This window comes from Bombina bombina, chromosome 3 (assembly GCF_027579735.1).
Source record: "Bombina bombina isolate aBomBom1 chromosome 3, aBomBom1.pri, whole genome shotgun sequence".
Taxonomy (NCBI): domain Eukaryota; kingdom Metazoa; phylum Chordata; class Amphibia; order Anura; family Bombinatoridae; genus Bombina; species Bombina bombina.
In genome coordinates, this window is record NC_069501.1 from 111,003,708 (window position 1) to 111,026,552 (window position 22,845).

The 22,845-nt window shown below is 39.4% G+C and overlaps 1 protein-coding gene across 1 annotated transcript in view; it reads right to left on the minus strand.

Annotated features, from left to right (window-relative positions):
- The window catches only part of ITSN1 (intersectin 1), a 598,457-nt gene that overhangs the window by 385,740 nt on the left and 189,872 nt on the right, over positions 1-22,845 (minus strand). Inside the window, exon 10 of the mRNA XM_053705169.1 lies at positions 2,010-2,055. Within this exon, the coding sequence (XP_053561144.1) occupies positions 2,010-2,055 (46 nt within the window). The remainder of the gene's footprint in view (positions 1-2,009; positions 2,056-22,845) is intronic.

Sequence of the window (22,845 nt, forward strand, 5' to 3'; positions counted from 1 at the left end):
AGGGAGCTTCTTGTCCCTCCCTGATGGTTGATGTAAGCTACAGTCGTGATGTTGTCCGACTGAAACCTGATGAACCCCCGAGTTGTTAACTGGGGCCAAGCCAGAAGGGCATTGAGAACTGCTCTCAATTCCAGAATGTTTATTGGTAGGAGACTCTCCTCCTGATTCCATTGTCCCTGAGCCTTCAGAGAATTCCAGACAGCGCCCCAACCTAGTAGGCTGGCGTCTGTTGTTACAATTGTCCATTCCGGCCTGCTGAATGGCATCCCCCTGGACAGATGTGGCCGAGAAAGCCACCATAGAAGAGAATTTCTGGTCTCTTGATCCAGATTCAGAGTAGGGGACAAGTCTGAGTAATCCCCATTCCACTGACTTAGCATGCACAATTGCAGCGGTCTGAGATGTAGGCGTGCAAAGGGTACTATGTCCATTGCTGCTACCATTAAGCCGAGTAGCATCAATACAGTTAGTACATAAATTTCTATTGGGCTCCACTTTGGCTTTAGCACATATAGCACAGATATCTTCCTCTGAATCAGACATGTTTAACACACTAGCAAATAAACTAGCAACTTGGAAATACTTTTCAAGTAATTTACTATAATATGAAAACGTACTGTGCCTATAAGAAGCACAGAAAAAGTTATGACAGTTGAAAATTAATAAACTGAAAAGTTATAGCATCAAATCTTTGTAAAAAACACAATTTTAGCAAAGGATTGCTCCCATTACCAAAGGATAACTAACCCTGATAGCAGAAAAAAAAAAAAAAAATACAGAAATAAACGTTTTTTTTTTTTATCACAGTCAACTACAATCTCACAGCTCTGCTGTGAGTGATTACCTCCCTCAAAACAAGTTTTGAAGACCCCTGAGTTCTGTAGAGATGAACCGGATCATGCAGGGAAGACAATAAACTTCTGACTGAATTTTTTGATGCGTAGCAAAAGAGCCAAAAAAGGCCCCTCCCCCTCACACATAACAGTGAGAGAGATCAGTAAACTGTCATAAATTAAATAAAACGACTGCCAAGTGGAAAAAAATAGTGCCCAAAACATTTTTTCACCCAGTACCTCAGAAAATTAAACGATTTTACATGCCAGCAAAAAACGTTTAACATTAATAAATTGAGTGTTATTAAAAAGCCTGTTGCTAGTCCCTGCAAATTAGGCTAAAGTTTTATGCATACAGTATAATTCCAGTGAAGTGCCATGCCCCAGAATACTGAAGTGTAAAATATACATACATGACAGCCTGATACCAGTTGCTGCTACTGCATTTAAGGCTGAGTTTACATTATATCGGTATGGCAGAATTTTCTCATCAATTCCATTGTCAGAAAATAATAAGCTGCTACATACCTCTTTGCAGATTAATCTGCCCGCTGTCCCCTGATCTGAAGTTTACCTCTCCTCAGATGGCCGAGAAACAGCAATATGATCTTAACTACTCCGGCTAAAATCATAGAAAAACTCAGGTAGATTCTTCTTCAAATTCTACCAGAGAAGGAATAACACACTCCGGTGCTATTATAAAATAACAAACTTTTGATTGAAGGTATGAAACTAAGTATAATCACCACAGTCCTCTCACACATCCTATCTATTCGTTGGGTGCAAGAGAATGACTGGTAATGGCAGTTAGGGGAGGAGCTATATAGCAGCTCTGCTGGGTGAATCCTCTTGCACTTCCTGTTGGGGAGGAGTTAATATCCCATAAGTAATGGATGATCCGTGGACTGGATACACTTAACAAGAGAAATAGGGCATTTGGAAACAAAACTTATTTAATATAAAAACAAGCTAACATGTTAGTTTTATTCCAAACTCTGTTAAATACCTGTAATGGATAATCAAAGACGCTGTTTTTAAACGATATTAAATTATAGTTTAAATAAATGACTACTAGTAAAAGGATGATATATCAAAAGTGATATATCAGATATACTCAAAGATAATCTACTTTATTACTTACTTAACATAGTTTTAAAGGGAAAACACAAATCCTACCTGGTTTCTTTCCAAGACTTCCTGATTTTCCTGCTGCTCCAGACCCCTTAAAATAGAAAAAAACTCAAAATGTTAAAGCACCAGATTTTAAAATTGTAACAAAACAGGCTAACACCACATTTTGGATGTTCAAAATGAAGGAACATTCACAGTAAATAAATTAAATTCTGTAGTCAATCAACAATGCATTGCTTAGTGACAATTGATATAGCTAGCAAAACCTGAGCTCTAATTAAAATCATCAGTTATCAAACGATTCAGAAGGTACACTAAAAACGTTTGTGGATTTTGAAAATAGCAAAATGTAACCAACTGTATAATTGTTATGGTAATCAAAGGCGAAATGTTAAGAATTGTCCTCCAAAGATTTAAAAAAAGGTTATTAAAATGTTATAACAAATCAAATTTCCAATGTAGAAATTTAATTTTTTACTTTACCCAATCTCCAAATAACAAACTGAAAACTGTACTCTATGAAAACGTACGTTTTAAAAAAAAAAAAATATATATTAAAAAAAACACAAACAGAAGATCTGAAGAACAACTTACAATTATTTATTTATTTTAAAGGGACAGTCTAGTCAAAATTAAACTTTCATGATTCAGATAGGGCATGCAATTTTAAACAACTTTCCAATTTACTTCTATTATCAAATTTGCTCAATTCTTTAGATATCCTTTGTTGAAGAAATAGCAATGCACATGTGTGAGCCAATCACACAAGGCCTCTAGGTGCAGCAACCAATCAGCAGCTACTGAGCATATCTAGATATGCTTTTCAGCAAGTGATATCAAGAGAATGAAGCGAATTAGATAATAGAAGTAAATTAGAAAGTTGTTTAAAATGACATGCTCTTTCTAAATCCCGAAAGAAAAAAATTGGCTTTCATGTCCCTTTAACAGTACCATGCCTTCCCGGGACTATAAAAATAAAAAAATAGGTGTATGGGCAAGAGAAACATGCATTTTCCGTTTTTGGCTTAAACTCTCCTGGAGGTACAAAGCCAAAAGTCATCAACGCATGTAATACAGGTGACCGTACTTTCCTCATACTCCTATTTCATTAACTTTATACAAAGATTGTGTTTCTAGGTTTCCATTTCTCCTCATATTCAAATAAAATTATGAAAATTCATCTGAAGAGTCTTCTGAAGTTCTACATAATTTTTGGGAAGTAAATCACTTTGTGTATAGTCGCTCTGCTACATATACTTTTGGCTAAAGGCAACACAAAGTAGTATATAGAGGTTTTGCCCTATGCAGACAATAAAAGATCGTCTAGGCAGAGCTGGGTCACCTCATTAAAAGATTAAAAAAAAAAAAAAAACAAACAAACAAAAAAGACAGAAGAGAAGGCAAAACACAAAATGTATGCTTACCTGATAAAATGTATTTATTTCCGGATATGGTGAGTCCACGACGTCATCAATTACTAGTGGGAATATCACTCCTGGCTGCAGGAGGAGGCAAAGAGCACCACAGAAAAGGTCCTGACAAAAATGATGGAACATCTGGCACATCCGGCAGACGTTTATGTAACAAAATAGATAATGAAGAAATCTGAGTACTGACTGACAATCCCTTCTCTAGACCTTACTGGAGAAAAGACAAAATCCTAGAAATCCTAACGCTACTCCAAGAATAGCCCTTGGATTCACACCAATAAAGGTATTTATACCATACCTTATTGTAAATCATTCTGATAACAGGCTTACGAGCCTGAAACATGGTCTCCATGACCGACTCTGAAAAACTACGCTTAGACAGAACCAAGCATTCAATCTCCAAGCAGTTAGCTTCAGAAAAACGATATTTGGATGAAGGAATAGACCCAGAGTTAGAAGGTCCTTCCTCAGAGGCAACCTCCAAGGCGGAAGACATCTTCACTAAGTCAGCCAGACATCTTCACTAAGTCAGCCAGATCCTGCAAGTCCATGCATGAGCTATTAGCTACCGATGCTCTCTCCTGTCTGATACAAGCAATGACTTGGGGAAGGAGAGCAAACTGATCAAAAAAGGACTGAATTTCCAAGAAACCGCCAGAGCATCTAACAGGGCGGCGGATCTCTAGACCTGGAACCGTACCTTGGAAGCTTGGCGTTCTGTTGACGCCATCAGATCCAACTCCGGCACCCCCAAATGAGGATTAACCTGGAGGACACCTCCACATGTAGAGCCCACTTTCCGGATGAAATGTCTGTCTGCTCTTGAAATCAGCTTCCAGATGTCCACTCCAGCAATGTGGATGAAAGTTAGACAGCGATTGAGAGCTTCCGCCCAATGAATAATCCGAGCTACCTCCTACATGGCTAAGGAACTCTGGGTTCCTCCCTGGTAGCTGATGTAAACCACTAAGGCGCTCCCCAGCCCAATAGGCTTGCGCCTGTTCACTATAACCCAAGAAGGTCTTGAAGCAAGTGCCCTCTGTCGACTGATCTAGATCTATCCTCTGAGACAGATCTGTAAGATCCCCATTCCATTTAATTAGCATGCATAAATGCAGAGCTCGCAAACAGAATCGAGCAAAGGGAATGATGTCCATGGAAGCAACCATCAGACCAAATACCCATACAATGAGCCACTAATGGACAGTAGACTGCAGAAAGAGGAAAGAATTTTTGAGTTTCTGATCTCCGTCAGAAATTTTTAATAGATAGGGAAACTACTATGGTCCCCAAGAAAACTACCCTTGTAGCTGGAACAAGGGAACTCTTTTCCATATTCACTTTACATCCATGGGAATGTGAAAAAGACAGCACTATCTCTGAATGAGAGTTTGCTTGTTGAAAAGATGGCGCCTGAACCCAATGTCGTCCAGGTAGGTCACCACTGCAAATCCTTGAGACCTGATCACTGCCAAGAGAGCCCCTAGAACCTTAGAGAAAATTCAGGAAGCTGTGGCAAGGCAATTCAGGATAACTTGCAGCACAGAATTGCATTAAATAAATAAATCTGTGTCTCAAGGCATAGCATTCATCAAATGAGTCAGAGTTATGAGGGATGACTTAATTTTAAAAGATGATTCTTTACCACTGTCACAGGACAAGCAAATGTACAGCCATACAACCAGTACAAATTGATTTGTGCAAAAAAATGATAGCATCCTATTGTGCATAAAATAACGACTGTCGCTTTAAGAACAATAGTACAGACCGATAACCGCTAAACATGGAACCTTCATCATACAGAGAAGACAATGTAGAGAGCCACACTGCTAAAGCCGAGTCTCCTGAAAAGATCGGCATAGCAATGGTGCCGCTCCACTTGCACTGAAAAGTGGAAGAGAAACGGGTCACATGACAAACAGCCATGTAAGTGCGCAGCTGAGTTAAAAAGCGTGCTCACAATCCACAGAGAAAATCGGTCTATTCATTCTAAGCTTGATCCTGAACAACAGTGGCTAAAAAAAAAAACTAACAGAAATTATTATTAATAGAAATCTCTCTCTCATATCAAAGAGCGTTGTTGGAAAGATAGGAGATAGACAGTTGTTAACTGAAACTGAGGCATATACGCAACACACAAAACAATAAGCCAAACAGAAATTCATTGCTCAAATTAATTATAACCTATGAGGCATAGAATTAATAAGAGTTAATAATTAACCCCTAAAAGCCTCTGATCATACAATAAATACATGCGCCATCATTAAATATAATCACGGTATACTCTAAAACACGCAAACTATTAACCCCTAGTCTCCTGGTAACAAGAACATGCCTGAATCCTGCTCTTTAATATCCTTCACAAGGATATAAATGTCCCAGATAAATTTGCAATTTAACTACTATAAGTGCACAGTCTCCCAAACCTAGAAGACCAAAGGCACTTACCTGCAGTCTAGCCGTCCAGCAGGAGGACGGCCTACACAGTGTGAGAGGACGCCACTCCTCACAGAGACCTCTAGAAAGAGAAATTACAGAGTAAACCTACTCTGGCTTTCTATACCATGGGCAGCAAATATGTTAGGAAAACACAGCAAGGCCCACCTTACAAGTTCCTAACTACCTTAAAGCCACCACTACTCTACTGAAGAGATTAACGTGGACTACGGCTAAACCCAAAAATCTTGCTTGAAGCAAAAGAAATCCAATTTCCTTCAGACACCAAAACTTCACCACCTCCATTGACAGAGGCAAAAGCCCAGGTCCTTAGGGAACCCCCCCATAACCCCCCCCCCCCAAAAAAAAAAACCTGCACTGTTCTAAAACAGCCATATCGTGATGAAAAACGAGATAAGGAAGCTCACAGAAAAGAGCAGACAACTCAAACTCTTTTAGTAGAGGAAATGGCCAAAAGAAACAGAACCTTCCAGGACAAAGCTGAATATCCAAGTTATGCATGAGTTCAAAAGGAGAAACCTGCAAACCTCTTATCAAATTAAGGTTCTATGGAGGAGAAACTGGCTTAATCCTGACTAAAGCCTGATCAAAACTCTGAATATTAGGAAGCTTAGCAATCTTCTTGTGAAACAAGCTGAAATCTGACTCTTTAAAGAACTGGAAGATAAACCCTTATTCAAAACACCCTGCAGAACCTGAAGAACTCTAAGAGTAACAACTAAAACCATGTTTCACACGCACCAATAAAGGCTTTCCAAACCTTATAATAAATTTTCCTTGACACAGGTTTACGGGCCTGAATCAAAGTCTCAATGACAGAATCAGAAAAAGCTCTCTACTTTAAAACTAAGCATTGAATCTCCAAGCCATCAAGTTTAGAGATTTGAGATTCTGATGAAAAAACAGATCTTGAGACAGAAGGTTGTGACACACAAGAGGAGGCCATCGGGGAAAACTAGAAATCTGAACCAGATTCGCAAACTAAGTCCTGTGAGGCCAAGCTGGAGCAATCAGAGTTACTGATGATACCGCCTCTGTTTGAGCCTGGCTATCACTCTTGGTAACAGAACAAGGTGTAAGCCAGGCGAAACAACCAAAGAGCTTCTAGAGCATCCACAAACTCTGTGTGAGGATCCCTGGATCTTGTAAAGTATCTGGGAAGCTTGAAGAAAATTTTGGCAGCACTCCAGGAATCCAAATAAAGTAAAAACAAAGTCTTTATTACAACATCTGTGAAACAAACACACTCAACATAGATTTAAGACCTATGTGAAGTTGGCACCCCATGTTTGTAAACACTGAATTAAAATATACCATTCGTTTGTGCTGCGTTTGTGCAGCAAAAATGAACGTTTGTGCCGGTTTGGTTTAGGAGATATTGCGCATTATTTTTTTATGAAACCCCGCCCACTTTGCACCCCATGTTATGCAATTTCAAAAACAAATATACCATTTGTTTGTGCTGCGTTTGTGCCGATTTGTGCCGCAAAAACGAACGTTTGTACCGGTTTTGTTTAGGAGATATTGCACATTATTTTTTTAATGAAACCCCGCCCACTTTGCACCCCATGTTATTAAATTTTAAAAACAAATATACGATTTGTTTGTGCTGCGTTTGTGCTGATTTGTGCCGCAAAAATGAACATTTGTGCCGGTTTGGTTTCAAAGATATAGGGCATTATATTTGCTGAAACTCTGCCCACTTTGCACCCCATGTTATGCAATTTTAAAAACAAATATACCATTTGTTTGTGCTGTGTTTGTGCTGATTTGTGCAACAAAAACAAATGTTTGTGCCGGTTTGGTTTCGGAGATATAGCGCATTATTTTTTATGAAACCCCGCCCACTTTGCACCCCATGTTGTTCAATTTTAAAAAGAAATATACCATTTGTTTGTGCTGCACCGTTTGTGCCGGTTTGGTTTAGGAGATATTGCGCATTATTTTTTAATGAAACCCCGCCCACTTTGCTCCCCATGTTATGCAATTTTAAAACCAAATATACCATTTATTTGTGCTGCGTTTGTGCTAATTTGTGCTGCAAAAACGAACATTTGTGCCGGTTTAATTTCGGAGATATTACCCATTATATTTGCTGAAACTCCGCACACTTTGCTCCCCATGTTATTAAGTTTTAAAAACAAATATAGCATTTGTTTGTGCTGCGTTTGTGCAAATTTGTGCTGCAAAAACAATCGTTTGCGCCGGTTTGGTTTCTGAGATAATGGACATTCAAGATTTTCAGATTATGTAAACTCAAGCACGGCTCACTTTGCACCCATGTTAATAAAACAAGGTGCACAGTAAGCGGGGTTTCTTAAACTATATGCGCAATATCTCTGAAACCAAACCGGCACAAACGTTTGTTTTTGCAGCACAAATCAGCACAAACAAATGGTATATTTATTTTTAAAATTGAATAACATGGGGTGCAAAGTGGGCAGAGTTTCAGCAAATATAATGCGCAATATCTCCTTAACCAAACCGGCACAAACGTTTGTTTTTGCAGCACAAATCAGCACAAACAGAAGGGAATATTTGTTTTTAAAATTGAATAACATGGGGTGCAAAGTGGGCGGAGTTACAGCAAATATAATGCGTAATATCTCCGAAACCAAACCGGCACAAACTTTTGTTTTTGCAGCACAAATCAGCACAAACCGCAGCACAAACAAATGGTATATTTGTTTTTAAAAATGCATAACATGGGGTGCAAAGTAGGCGGAGTAAAATAATATAAGAATATAAATAAGGGGTAGAGAGATGGCCTTAACAGTACGTTATCCTGAGTATACAATTTAACTTCAGGAATTTTAAATGTTACCTTATATGAAGGAGCATTGTGCAGACCCTTAAAAATACTATACAAAAATATTAAGAAAAGGTAGAAAGTGTAGAACTTAAAATTATTGAACTACACACAAGACAGGGATTTCAGCACAAATAATTTATTTTGATTAAATAATCACGCAAAAATATATATTTGTTTAAATAAAACACTGAGTGTCCTCAAAGAATGCAAATCCACATGTTGGATAGGATGTCATTTATTCCACAAGCAGACAAGTGAACCATTTTTTTGTACTCTAGAGCAAGGACAACTAAGTATTGGATATAAACGATTAACCACAGTATTTCAAATACAGAAACCTGATATCCGCAGGACAACACCTCCACTAGAGGATAGCACCGCCCTAGGCGTATTATTTAGCTATCATAGAGATCCTAGAGGATCTATGCCTGCTGGATACATCTAACAGCCTTAAATGAGACGTTTTTCACATATCTCACTCTCCACAATCTAATGAACAAATCAGGAATCATAATTAAGCAGGCGGACAAGGGGGGAAACCTGGTGGTTATGAACCAAACAAATTATGTTAATGAGGTGAAGAGACAGTTAAAAAACAAGGACCAATATATGGCCTTGCAACTAAACCCCATAGCCTCAATCCAGACTGTTTTGCTCCATCTCCTGAACAAAGCAAGGAAAGATGGAGTTATAAACAAAAGAGAATGTGGTTATCTGTACACTAAGTTCCCTAGGGTCCCTGTGTTTTACTGCATTCCCAAACTACACAAGAACCTGAGAGATCCACCAGGACGTCCCATCATTTCTGGGATAGGGAGCATCACAGAGAACCTGGGGAACTATGTAGACAGATTTCTGAAACCCTTCTTGCTTACCCTTTGTATGTTAAGGATACCAGTGACCTCTTGAGAAAATTGGATGGTTTAGAGGTGGAACCAGACGTTCTAATGGTGTCTTTAGATGTGGAGGGACTCTACTCTTCAATACCCCATGAGGTTGGCCTAAAAGCAGCCAGGCCTTTTTTGGAGAGTAGAGGTCCTATGTACCAAAAACACACAGAGTTTGTTTTGGACCTTTTGAAGTTTAACAAATAATGTTTTTTGCTTTGACCAGAAATTCTATAAACAAATTAGGGAAACGGCGATGGGGGCGACATGTGCCCCATCTTATGCTTGTCTCCATTTAGGATTCTGGGAAAACACTGTAGTCTTTGGAGATCTTCAGGACTGGCTTGAAGAACATGTTCTAATTTGGCTACGCTTTGTAGATGATGTCTTCCTCCTATGGAGGGGGACTGAAGATTCTCTAAGAGAATTTGTTAAGATCTTAAATAAACATTTGTTTAATATTTTGTTAACTTTTGATTTCAGTGCAAGTGAACTGACCTTCCTTGATGTTAAAATCAAAAAGGAGGGCAGGAACCTTGCAACTGAAATATACCAAAAGGATACAGCAACAAATAATATTTTGGAAGCATCAAGTCACCATCCAAAGCCATTAATTCGGGGGATACCAGTAGGGCAATTTCTCCGTTTAAGGAGAAATTGTTCAAGTATGAAAAAGTTTGACACACATGCAATAGAAATGTTTAATAGATTTGAAAATAGAGGCTATTCTAAGAGAAACTTGAGATATGCTCTAAATAGAGCAAGGAGAGAGAATAGGGATGATTTGCTCTATAAGTGCAAAACTGAAGTAGGAGAGCAAAAAGTCTGGTTTGTAACTGCGTACAATTGCCACTGGGAGAGAATCAGAGGTATTCTCTCTGACAAATGGCAGTTCCTACTTGCTGATGCAGAAATTGGAAGTATAGTAGGAGATAAGCCCTCTCTGGTAGCTAGGAGAGCACCAAACCTTAAAGAGACACTGTACTCAAACATTTTCTTTCGTGAGTCACATAGAGCATGCATTTTCAAGCAACTTTCTAATTTACTCCTATTATCAAATTTTCTTCATTCTCTTATTATGTTTATTTTAAAAGCAAGAATGTAAGTTTAGATGCCGGCCCATTTTTGATGAACAACCTGGGTTGTCCTTGCTGATTGGTCAGCACCAATAAACAAGTGCTGTCCATGGTACTGAAGCAAACATTTGCTGGCTCCTTAACTGAGATGCCTTCTTTTTCAAATAAAGATAGCAAGAGAACGAATTAAAATTGATAATAGAAGTAAATTAGAAAGTTGCTTAAAATTGCATGCTCTATCTGAATCATAAAAGAAAAAATTTGGGTTCAGTGTCCCTTTAAAGATAAATTGGTGAAAAGCCATTATGTAAAAAGCCCCAACACGAGTGACTGGCTAGAAAAACACAGGAAAGTTACAGGCAGCTTTTAATGTGGAGGCTGTGTTTTATGTAAATATATTGTTCGATCAAAGACATTTTCAACTGGCACTGGCGTATACTCTATAAAACAGTTTATTAACTGTAAATCGGAGAATGTAATCTATCTACTATCCTGCAGTTGCCCGGTGTTCTATGTAGGTAAAACTAAGCAAATGTTGAAGGAAAGAGTGACCGAGCACAGAGATGACATTAAGGCAGCAAGTAAAGGAGAGATGAAAAGTGGTGTAGCTTTACATTTTGCTACATACCACGGTTGTAATGTAGCTGATTTAAGAGTAATTGGAATTGAAAAATGTTCCCTCTATGGGAGAGGAGGAGACATCGATAATGTTCTCCTTATAAAAGAAACTGAGTGGATGTATAAACTCCAAACACTTAGTCCAAAAGGCCTTAATGAAAAGTGTGACAGACCCTTCTGTCAGGACTGAAGGAGTTAACTGTGTTTAGCTTTAAGAAACTATTTTCTAAACACAAGTTGCTGGCTCCAGCTATAATTTAATTAGTGCTAAGCATTCTATTGTTTGATCACCTCCAGAGAGAAAACGCCTAAGTGATAAGAAGGGCCAAGAGTGTCTTGTGGTTGAAGTGTTTAAGTAATATAATTCTATTGTATCATGTCAAAGGGCTTGTTCCCTCCATGTAATGTACAACAGTCTTTCAACCCCCATCTGGGGGGGGGGGGGGGTCAGACCTGCATAAATACTAGGCATAGCCTTTTAATAAATGTCATTCTGTTTAAACCTGAAAACTGGCTGGTTTGTGAATTGCTGATTCCCTATGCAGGACATTGTTCATGTGGTATTAACCTTGGTACACTGTTGGTACCGTAACAATTGGTGGCAAGCGACGGAATGAACCTTATCGCCCAGAAGAGCAACTACACAAGCCAGTAACCTCAGGAAGAGGGGGATTATTACAATACTGACTAAGATGGAAAGAGTACCAGGGACAGAAGGAACCAATGGGCCCAGCATAGCAGACAGAACCCCCGCAGAAGCAAGCTTTGATCGGGCGGTTAAAATAAGACTGGCACATTATGGCCCCAACCCATCTGAGGAAATTATCGACCGGGTAATAGCAGCTGTGGAGGCCAACCTACTTTGCCAAAGCGGCGCTGCAGCAAACCCAGTGGAAAAGAGAAAGGTACATTTTGCAGCTTTTAAAAACTTCCTGGAAACAGAAGGAGAGATTGATGGGTACCTTGCGGATTTTGAGAGGCAATGTGCACTACACAAGGTACCTGCAGAGGACTGGGTCATGATATTATCCGGAAAATTATCCGGCCGGGCCAGTGAGGCTTTTCGGGCCATTCCAGATGAGGAAGTCGGGGATTATAATACTGTAAAAGAGGCTCTGCTCTCCAGGTATGCGGTTACACCGGAGGCATACCGGAGGCGGTTCAGAGACACTGATAAATTAGCTGGTGATTCCTACCTTGAGTGGGCATGTAAGGTGCACCGCACAGCAGCTCACTGGATAGCGGGGTGCCAAGCCGTATCTGGGGAAGAGGTGCTGCAGCTATTCCTGTTGGAACATTGCTTCGACAAGTTACCCGCAGGAGTTCGAGAGTGGGTTCGGGACCGTAAACCCTCCACCCTGCATGAAGCGGCTCGCTTGGCAGATGAGTATATGGATGCCCGCAAACTGGACACTGCTACCCCTAAGCCCCCTGCTAGAGTGGAGTACAGACCCCCAGTCACCCCAGCAGCTGCCAGTTACCAACCCCCGGCGCACCGCTATACCACACGGCCTCTGGCCACGAACTACCCTCAGAGAGCCCGGTTCAATTCGCGGGGCTACTCACAACCGATTCGGTGCTTTGGATGTAAGCAACTAGGGCACAAAAGACCAGAGTGTCCCCTAAATGCAGCGAACCAAGCACAGTCCTGGAGAAGACCCGCCAGCGGAATCCCACGTAATCCTCAGCCTGCGGCCCGCTACGTAGAGGCGCAAGAATGCTGGGGCATCCTACATGAGGCAGACCTTGTGCAAGCTGCCCACCGGAATAACCGGCAACTGGTTAAATTTGAATGGGAAGGAGGTCAGTGGTTTACGGGATACTGGTGCTACCATGACCTTGCTTCGAAAGAACTTGGTGTCTGAGAAACAGCACACTGGAGACACTGTGGCTGTGAGGGTAGCAGGGGGCACTGTGTTCCGCCTACCTGTTGCCAGGGTACATTTGGATTGGGGAGTGGGCGCTAGACCTGTGAATGTGGGGGTCATGAAGGATTTACCAGCTGATGTTCTCCTTGGAAATACCTTGGCCCCCCTTGTTTCTGCCTACGCTCCTATGGGTCCCGCGGATGTTAACCCTGTGACTACCCGTGCCCAGATCCGTGCAGCAGAGACTGACCCACCTGCTGCTAAGCCCCAGGACGCTGAGTTCAGTAAATCTCTATCCGCTATTGATATGTGGGAGTCACGTTACAATGCGCTGATGAAGGAGAAGAGCCACGTAGAGGATGAAATGGTCACGTTAAATAATCATGTAACAGTGCTAGCGGGAGAGAAGAGGAGTGCAGAGGAAAAAACATGTTTAGAACAGGAATCTCTGCTAGACCAGCTGCACCGACAGACAGAAAACACCAGCTTGAGAGTGGGACATGAAACATTAAAGACAAACTTAGCGACACTTGAGGAGAAGCTGACGCTGGCTCATAGTGAGGTGCAGCAACTCAAGGGCACCCTATGTCAGTATGAAGGGATTGTGGATACCTATAAAGAGCAGGTACAAAAAACTCGTAAAGAAGCTGATGGGATTTTGAAGGACTGTTTAGCCCTAGTCTGGGCACTGAGGAAGTTGAACCCTTGTTTGTATGGACAGGAATTCTCTCTCATAACGGGAATACAGATGGATTGTCCTGGCAAACTGACATGCCTACCACCTCCTAGTCCGGTCATCCCCAGGTTGACCCGCAAAAGGGTCAAGCCGGGTCTGCCGGAGTGTTCCACAAGGGGGGAGCTATGTGACAGACCCTTCTGTCAGGACTGAAGGAGTTAACTGTGTTTAGGTTTAAGAAACTATTTTCTAAACACAAGTTGCTGGCTCCAGCTATAATTTAATTAGTGCTAAGCATTCTATTGTTTGATCACCTCCAGAGAGAAAACGCCTAAGTGATAAGAAGGGCCAAGAGTGTCTTGTGGTTGAAGTGTTTAAGTAATATAATTCTATTGTATCATGTCAAAGGGCTTGTTCCCTCCATGTAATGTACAACAGTCTTTCAACCCCCATCTGGGGGGGGGGGTCAGACCTGCATAAATACTAGGCATAGCCTTTTAATAAATGTCATTCTGTTTAAACCTGAAAACTGGCTGGTTTGTGAATTGCCGATTCCCTATGCAGGACATTGTTCATGTGGTATTAACCTTGGTACACTGTTGGTACCGTAACAAAAAGTTTGAATTCGCAGCATTCTTGTGAATCTCATTTGCCTTCTAAAATATAGATGTTCAATTGATTATCTATTTTTAGATATATAAATAATATATATAGATCAACTGCGTTGATGTACGTTCTCAATCTGAACCAATCCTAAATAATCATAGGTCAATATTTTGATATTAATGTAAAAATTTTAAATAAAAATACAAGAGAATTTGTTTTGAATTTGTGAACCATTTTTTGTTTTTCTACATGTAAGGTTTATGTTTAAAACGTAACCTGCAGGTTTTTAAATATATTTTAAATATATATGAAAGTTTGATTGTATTAATGTATACACTTAGCATTTAACAAAACTAAGTTTAAGCACTATGGTGTAAGAGAAACTGTTGAATCAATTATCCTTTGCACTCAAAATCTTTTCACCTTTCCTGGAAAAAGGGAGGCATGCTTACAAGTAATTCAATCTACTGGCTTTCAACTAAACAGCGATATCCAATCACATTGAAGCATGCACGGTTTAAAAAGCCAAGGCCCACACTGAGAAATTAACCGTTTGCCCTGAGGAAACCCCTATGACGTAGTGTCACGTGGGGGGTGAAACGCGCGTCGGCAGTGACGTGCTCGGAGCAAGAAACTTTGTTGCGGACTAAACAGATGACCAAACAAGTTCCGTGTTTACGGCAAACCAAGGAGGATCCTAAATAGGTATAAACGCCTGCCTTTGGAAGCCGTGTTTTTGGTGGCTATGTGAGTAGCTGAAGTATGATTGCTTAAATACAGCTAAAGGAGAAAGTTGAATGAGGCTCATTGCATTTGGAATAATAAGAACTTTGCCAATACTTTTTACTTGCGGACATTTGCAAGCAAAGGTGAAGTGTGAAAAAATACACTGGAAAATTAACCTTTACCGCATGTAGAAAAATACATGAACTATTCATCTTTTTGCTACTTTATGTTTATGGCTGCAATGTTATAATAACCGAGTCTTGCACATGTAACGTTGTAACCAATATAGTCACGGTTTAAACAAGACTTGCTTTTGGGTTTATATGCATGGATCCTATATACTACTTTTCTTTCATGACACCGGCTTTCATTTCATTTAATGAGGTGCCCTCTGAAATTGGTGTTGCATATAACTCCGAAGTCTTTGGTATATAAACCGGAACATTTGTAAATAAATAAGTGCTTATAATTAAAAAGTACTTGTTTGTATGTGAAAAACGTCTCATTTAAGGCTGTTAGATGTATCCAGCAGGCATAGATCCTCTAGGATCACGATGATAGCTAAATAATACGCCTAGGGCGGGGCTATCCTCCAGTGGAGGTGTTGTCCTGCGGATATCAGGTTTCTGTATTTGAAATACTGTGGTTAATCGTTTATATTTAATACTTAGTTGTCCTTGCTCTAGAGTACAAAAAAATGGTTCACTTGTCTGCTTGTGGAATAAATTACATCCTATCCAACATGTGGATTTGCATTCTTTGAGGACACTCAGTGTTTTATTTCAACAACTATATATTTTTGCGTGATTATTTAATTAAAATAAATTATTTGTGCTGAAATCCCTGTCTTGTGTGTAGTTCAATAATTTTAAGTTCTACACTTTCTACCTTTTCTTAATATTTTTGTAAAATAATATAAGGTTCCTACAACTCAATTCCAATGAATAAATAGATGCATGTCACAATAGTCTGGCTTTGCTGTACAATTGCAAGTGTATCTTTTAATAGCCTAGGCTAGGCTGAATGTCAACATTAATAAACCCCATACTTACCTAATAGGAACCCATACTACTGGACTTAACATTTGCAGAAAAATGCTGCTTCCAGTAGACAGCCAATCAGGTGCAGTACACTTGACAGCAGAAGATCGTTGTATGTTGAGTATAACGATAATCCAACAGGAAGAGGTTACGGACCAGTCCATGCAACACCTGTGGTAAGCATGTGACTAACTACCACTGGGTGTAATTGTGCCACTACATAGTGGTCAGGAGTGAAATTCAGAGGAGTAATAGCTTGTGGACTCTCTCCACAATTACGGAAAAAAAAAAAAGAAAAAAAAAAAAGAATTTATGTAAGAACTTAACTGATAAAATCATTTCTTTCATATTGGCAAGAGTCCATAAGCTAGTGACGTATGGGATATACAATCCTACCAGGAGGGGCAAAGTTTCCTAAACCTCAAAATGCCTATAAATACACCCCTCACCACACCCACAACAACGAATAGCCAAGAAGTGGGGTGAAAAAGAAAGGAGAAAAAACTATCAACAAAGAAATTTGGAAATAATTGTGCTTTATACAAAAAAATCATAACCACCATAAAAAGGGTGGGTCTCATGGACTCTTGCCAATATGAAAGAAAAGAATTTATCAGTAAGTTCTTACATAAATTATGTTTTCTTTCATGTAATTGGCAAGAGTCCATGAGCTAGTGACGTATGGGATAGCAATACCCAAGATGTGGAACTCCACCGCAAGAGTCACTAGAGAGGTAGGGACAAAATAAAAACAGCCATTTCGCTGAAAAAAATTAATCCACAACCCAAATAAGTTTATTCTCAAAAAAGAAAAAAACTAAAATCATAAGCAGAAGAATCAAACTGAAAAAGCTGCCTGAAGAACTTTTCTACAAAAAACTGCTTCCGAAGAAGCAAATACATCAAAATGGTAGAATTTAGTAAAAGTATGCAAAGAAGACCAAGTTGCTGCTTTGCAAATCTGATCAACTGAAGCTTCATTCTTAAAAGCCCAAGAAGTGGAAACTGATCTAGCAGAATGAGCTGTAATTCTCTGAGGAGGCGCTTTACCCGACTCCAAATAAGCTTGATGAATCAAAAGCTTTAACCACGATGCCAAAGAAACGGCAGAAGCCTTCTGACCTTTCCTGGAACCAGAAAGGATAACAAATAGACTAGAAGTCTTCCTGAAATATTTAGTGGCTTCAACATAATATTTCAGAGCTCTCACCACATACAAAGAATGTAAAGATCTCTCCAAAGAATTCTTAGGATTAGGACACAAAGAAGGGACAACAATATATCTATTAATGTTGTTAGAATTCACAACCTTAGGTAAGAATTTAATGAAGCCCGCAAAACTGCCTTATCCTGATGAAAAATCAGAAAAGGAGATTCACAAGAAAAAGCAGATAATTCAGAAACTCTTCTAGCAGAAGAGATAGACAAAAGGAACAACACTTTCCAAGAAAGTAGTTTAATGTCCAAAAAAATGCATAGGCTCAAATGGAGGAGCCTGTAAAGCCTTCAAAACCAAATTAAGACTCCAAGGAGGAGAAATTGATTTAATGACTGGCCTGATTCGGACCAAAGCCTGTACAAAACAATGAATATCAGGAAGTTTAGCAATTTTCCTGTGGAATAAAACAGAAAGAGCAGAAATTTGTCCTTTCCAAGAACTTGCAGACAAACCTTTATCCAAACCATCCTGAAGAAACTGTAAAATTCTAGGAATTCTAAAAGAATGACAAGAGAATTTATGAGAACACCATGAAATGTAAGTCTTCCAAACTCGATAATAAATCTTTCTAGAAACAGATTTACGAGCCTGCAACATAGTATTAATCACTGAGTCAGAGAAACCTCTATGACTAAGCACTAAGCGTTCAATTTCCATACCTTCAAATTTAATGATTTGAGATCCTGATGGAAAAACAGACCTTGAGATAGAAGGTCTGGCCTTAAAGGAAGTGGCCAAGGTTGGCAACTGGACATCCGAACAAGATCCACATACATAAACCTGTGAGACCATGCTGGAGCCACCAGCAGCACAAACGATTGCTCCACGATGATTTTGGAGATCACTCTTGGAAGAAGAACTAGAGGCGGGAAAATATAAGCAGGATGATAACACCACGGAAGTGTCAACGCATCCACTGCTTCCGCCTGAGGATCCCTGGACCTGGACAGGTACCTGGGAAGTTTTTTGTTTAGATGAGATGCCATCAGATCTATTTCTGGAAGCCCCCACATCTGAACAATTTGAGAAAACAAACATCTGGGTGGAGAGACCATTCTCCCGGATGTAAAGTCTGACGACTGAGATAATCCACTTCCCAATTTTCTATACCTGGGATATGAACCGCAGTAATTAGACAGGAGCTCGATTCCGCCCAAACAAGTATCCGAGATACTTCTTTCATAGCTTGAGGACTGTGAGTCCCACCTTGATGATTGACATATGCCACAGTTGTGATATTGTCTGTCTGAAAACAAATGAACGGTTCTCTCTTCAACAAAGGCCAAAACTGAAGATCCCTGAGAATTGCACAAAGTTCCAAAATATTGATTGGTAATCTCGCCTCTTGAGATTTCCAAACCCCTTGTGCTGTCAGAGATCCCCAGATAGCTCCCCAACCTGTAAGACTTGCATCTGTTGAGATCACAGTCCAGGTTGGACGAATGAGAGAGGCCCCTAGAATTATACAATGGTGATCTAACCACCAAGTCAGAGAAAGTCGAACATTGGGATTTAAGGATATTAATTGTGATATCCTTGTATAAACCCTGCACCATTGATTCAGCATACAAATCTGGAGAAATCTCATATGAAAACGAGCAAAGGGGATCGCGTCCGATGCTGCAGTCATGAGACCTAAAACTTCCATGCACATAGCTACTGAAGGGAATGACTGCAACCAATTTCAAACGTCTCTTGTCTGTTAGAGACACTAAATCTAATCAAATAATTTTTTGGTAAATTGATCCTCTAACCATATCTTTCAAGAAACAACACTAGTTGATTTGTGTGAGACACTGCAGAACGTAAAGACTGAGCGAGTACCAAGATATCGTCCAAATAAGGAAAAACCGCAATACCCAGCTTTCTGATTACAGAGAGTAGGGCACCGAGAACCTTTGAAAAGATTCTTGGAGCTGTCACTAGGCCAAAAGGAAGAGCGACAAATTGGTAATGCTTGTCTAGAAAAGAGAATCTCAGGAACTGATAATGATCCGGATGATTCGGAATATGAAGATATGCATCCTGTAAGTCTATTGTGGACATATAATGCCCATGCTGAACAAAAGGCAGAATAGTCCTTATAGTCACCATCTTGAAAGTTGGTACACTTACATATCGATTAAAAATCTTTAGATCCAAAACTGGTCTGAATGAATTTTCTTTCTTTGGGACAATGAATAGATTTGAATAAAACCCCAGACCCGGTTCCTAAAACGGAACTGACAATTACCCCTGATAACTCCAGGTCTGAAACACACTTCAGGAAAGCCTGAGCCTTTACTGGGTTCGCTGGAATGCGTGAGAGAAAAAAAATCTCACAGGCGGTCTTACTCTGAATCCTATTCTGTACCCTTGAGAGACAATACTCTGAATCCAATGATTTTGGACCAAATTGATCCAAACATACTTGAAAACTTTTAATCTGCCCCCTAACCAGCTGAGCTGGAATGAGGGCTGCACCTTCATGCGGACTTGGGGGCTGGCTTTGATCTCTTAAATGGCTTGGATTTATTCCAATTTGAGGAAGGCTTCCAATTGGAAACAGATTCCTTTGGGGATATGTTTAAAGGAACGAAAACGGTTAGAAGCTTTAGATTTACCCTTAGGTTTCTTATCCTGAGGCAAAAAAAATTCCCTTCCCCCCAATGACAGTTGAAATTAGTGAATCCAACTGAGAACCAAATAATTTCTTAAAGGGCCACTGTAAGTAAATATTTTCTATGCCTGTTACTAACTAACTACCCCAAATAAGCTTTTTATCAATAGCATTTCATTAACATATCTCTACCGTATATCAGAAATCTTGTCTGCAAATTTAATTGTTTTCTAAACCCACTCCGTGGGTATCCTTTGCTCTGTACCAATCCGTTTACAATACCTAGGTTTCAAAACGGCGCTTTAAACACAAAGTTATTGGTTTAAGTATTTTGAACATGCAGTGCTGAAAATAGTGGGCAGGATAACGTGACATCATCGGCGAATAAAAGATACAACTTTAAGAACGTTAAGAAGCTTCATTTTGGAGAAAATATAGGTCAGTAGGTTTTAATTAATGTTTATTAACTTTAATATGTTAGTTGTTTAGCTTAAAAATTATAACAGAAAGTAATCCTTTAACTTGGAAAGAGAAAGAGATAGCAATCTGGACTTAGAAGTCATATCAGCATTCCAAAATTTAAGCCACAAAGCTCTTATAGCTAAAATAGCTAAAGACATTTATCTAACATCAATTTTGATGATATCGAAAATGGCATCACAAATGAAATTATTAGCATGTTGAATCAACTTAACAATGCTAGACAAATCATGATCCGATACTTGTTGCGTTAAAGTCTCCAACCAAAAAGTTGAAGCAGCTGCAACATCAGCCAAAGAAATTGCAGACCTAAGAAGATGACCTGAATATACATAAGCCTTCCTTAGATAAGATTCAAGTTTCCCATCTAAAGGATCTTTAAAAGAAGTACTATCTTCCGTAGGAATAGTAGTACGTTTAGCAAGAGTAGAGATAGCCCCATCAACTTTGGGGATCTTTCCCCAAAACTCCAATCTAACTGCTGGCAAAGGATACAATTTTTTAAACCTTGAAGAAGGTATAAAAGAAGTACCAGGCATATTCCATTCTTTAGAAATCATATCAGAAATAGTATCAGGAACTGGAAAAACCTCTGGAATAACCACAGGAGGTTTATAAACAGAATTTAAACGTTTACTAGTTTTAATATACAGAGGACTAGTTTTCTCCATATCTAATGTAATCAACACTTCCTTTAATAAGGAACGAATATACTCCATTTTAAATAAGAGGATTTGTCAGTGTCAATATCTGAGGCAGGATCTTCTGAATCAGATAGATCCTCATCAGAGAAGGATAAATCAGTATGTTGCCGGTCATTTGAAATTTCATAAACTCTATGGGAAGTTTTAAAAGACCTTTTACGTTTATTAGAAGGCGGGATGGCAGAAAAAGCCTTCTGAATAGAATCAGAAATAAATTCTTTTAAATTTACAGGTATATCTTGTGCATTAGATGTTGAAGGAACAACAACAGGTAATGAACTACTACTGATGGATACATTTTCTGATGTAAAAGTTTATCATGACAACTATTACAAACCACAGCTGGAGGTATAATCTCCACAAGTTTACAACAAATGCACTTAGCTTTGGTAGAACTGTTATCATGCAGCAGGGATCCAACAGTGAATTCTGAGACAGAATCAGATAGAGACATCTTGCAAATGTAAGATAAAAAAACAACATATAAAGCAAAATTATCAATTTCCTTATATGGCAGTTTCAGGAATGGGAAAAAAGCAAACAGCATAGCCCTCTAACATAGAAAAAGGCAAGAGGCAAATAGGAATGGGGTCTTAAATAATGAAAATATTTGGCGCCAAGTATGACGCACAACAAACAGAAAAATATTTTTTGGCGCCACAAACGTCTGAAAATGACACACTTGCGTCATAGATGACGCAACCTTGTGAAGGACTCGGCGTCAATTACGACGCCGGATATGACGAATTTGCGTTAGAGAACTAACTTTGCGCCAAAAAATGACGCAATAAACTTTGGCATTTTGCTCCCTCGCAAGCCTAATTCTGCCTGCGAATTTAAAAGACAGTCAATTTGAAAAAGAGACTATACCCCAGGTAAGAAATACATTTTCATAAAAAAACATTTCCCAGATATTAAACTGACAGTCTGCAAAAAGGAAACTGTCCAAAAAGACACCCATCCACAAATAGCAGATAGCCAAACCAGTACTGAAACGGTTATCAGTAGAGGTAATGGAATATGAGAGTATATCGTCAATCTGAAAAGGGAGGTAGGAGATGAATTTCTACGACTGATAACAGAGAACCTATGAAATAGATCCCCGTGAGGAAAACCATTGCATTCAATAGGTGATACTCTCTTCACATCCCTCTGACATTCACTGTACTCAGAGGAATCGGGCTTCAAAAATGCTGAGAAGCGCATATCAACGTAGAAATCTTAGCACAAACTGACTTCACCACCTCCGTAGGAGGCAAAATTTGTAAAACTGAATTGTGGGTGTGGTGAGTGGTGTATTTATAGGCATTTTGAGGTTTGGGAAACTTTGCCCCTCCTGGTAGGATTGTATATCCCATACGTCACTAGCTCATGGACTATTGCTAATTACATGAAAGAAATATGGATACTGAACTGGGTAAAAAAAAATGGTCAAATTTCTATGTCGTCCACTGCAATTTCTAAGTCGCCCAGGACCTCTGCATATTTCAAGCCCTGTGTCTCTCTCCCTCTTACCCCTCTCCCAAAGAATTTTCGCAAAGGTTCTGGGTGCCCGATTATCTGATCAGTCTTTCCTTACCTGGACGATATCTTGTTTCAAGCTCTGTATTTTCATATAGCAGAATTTCACACCAACAGACTTGTTGTTTCTACAACAGCATGGTTGGAAGATCAATTTACAAA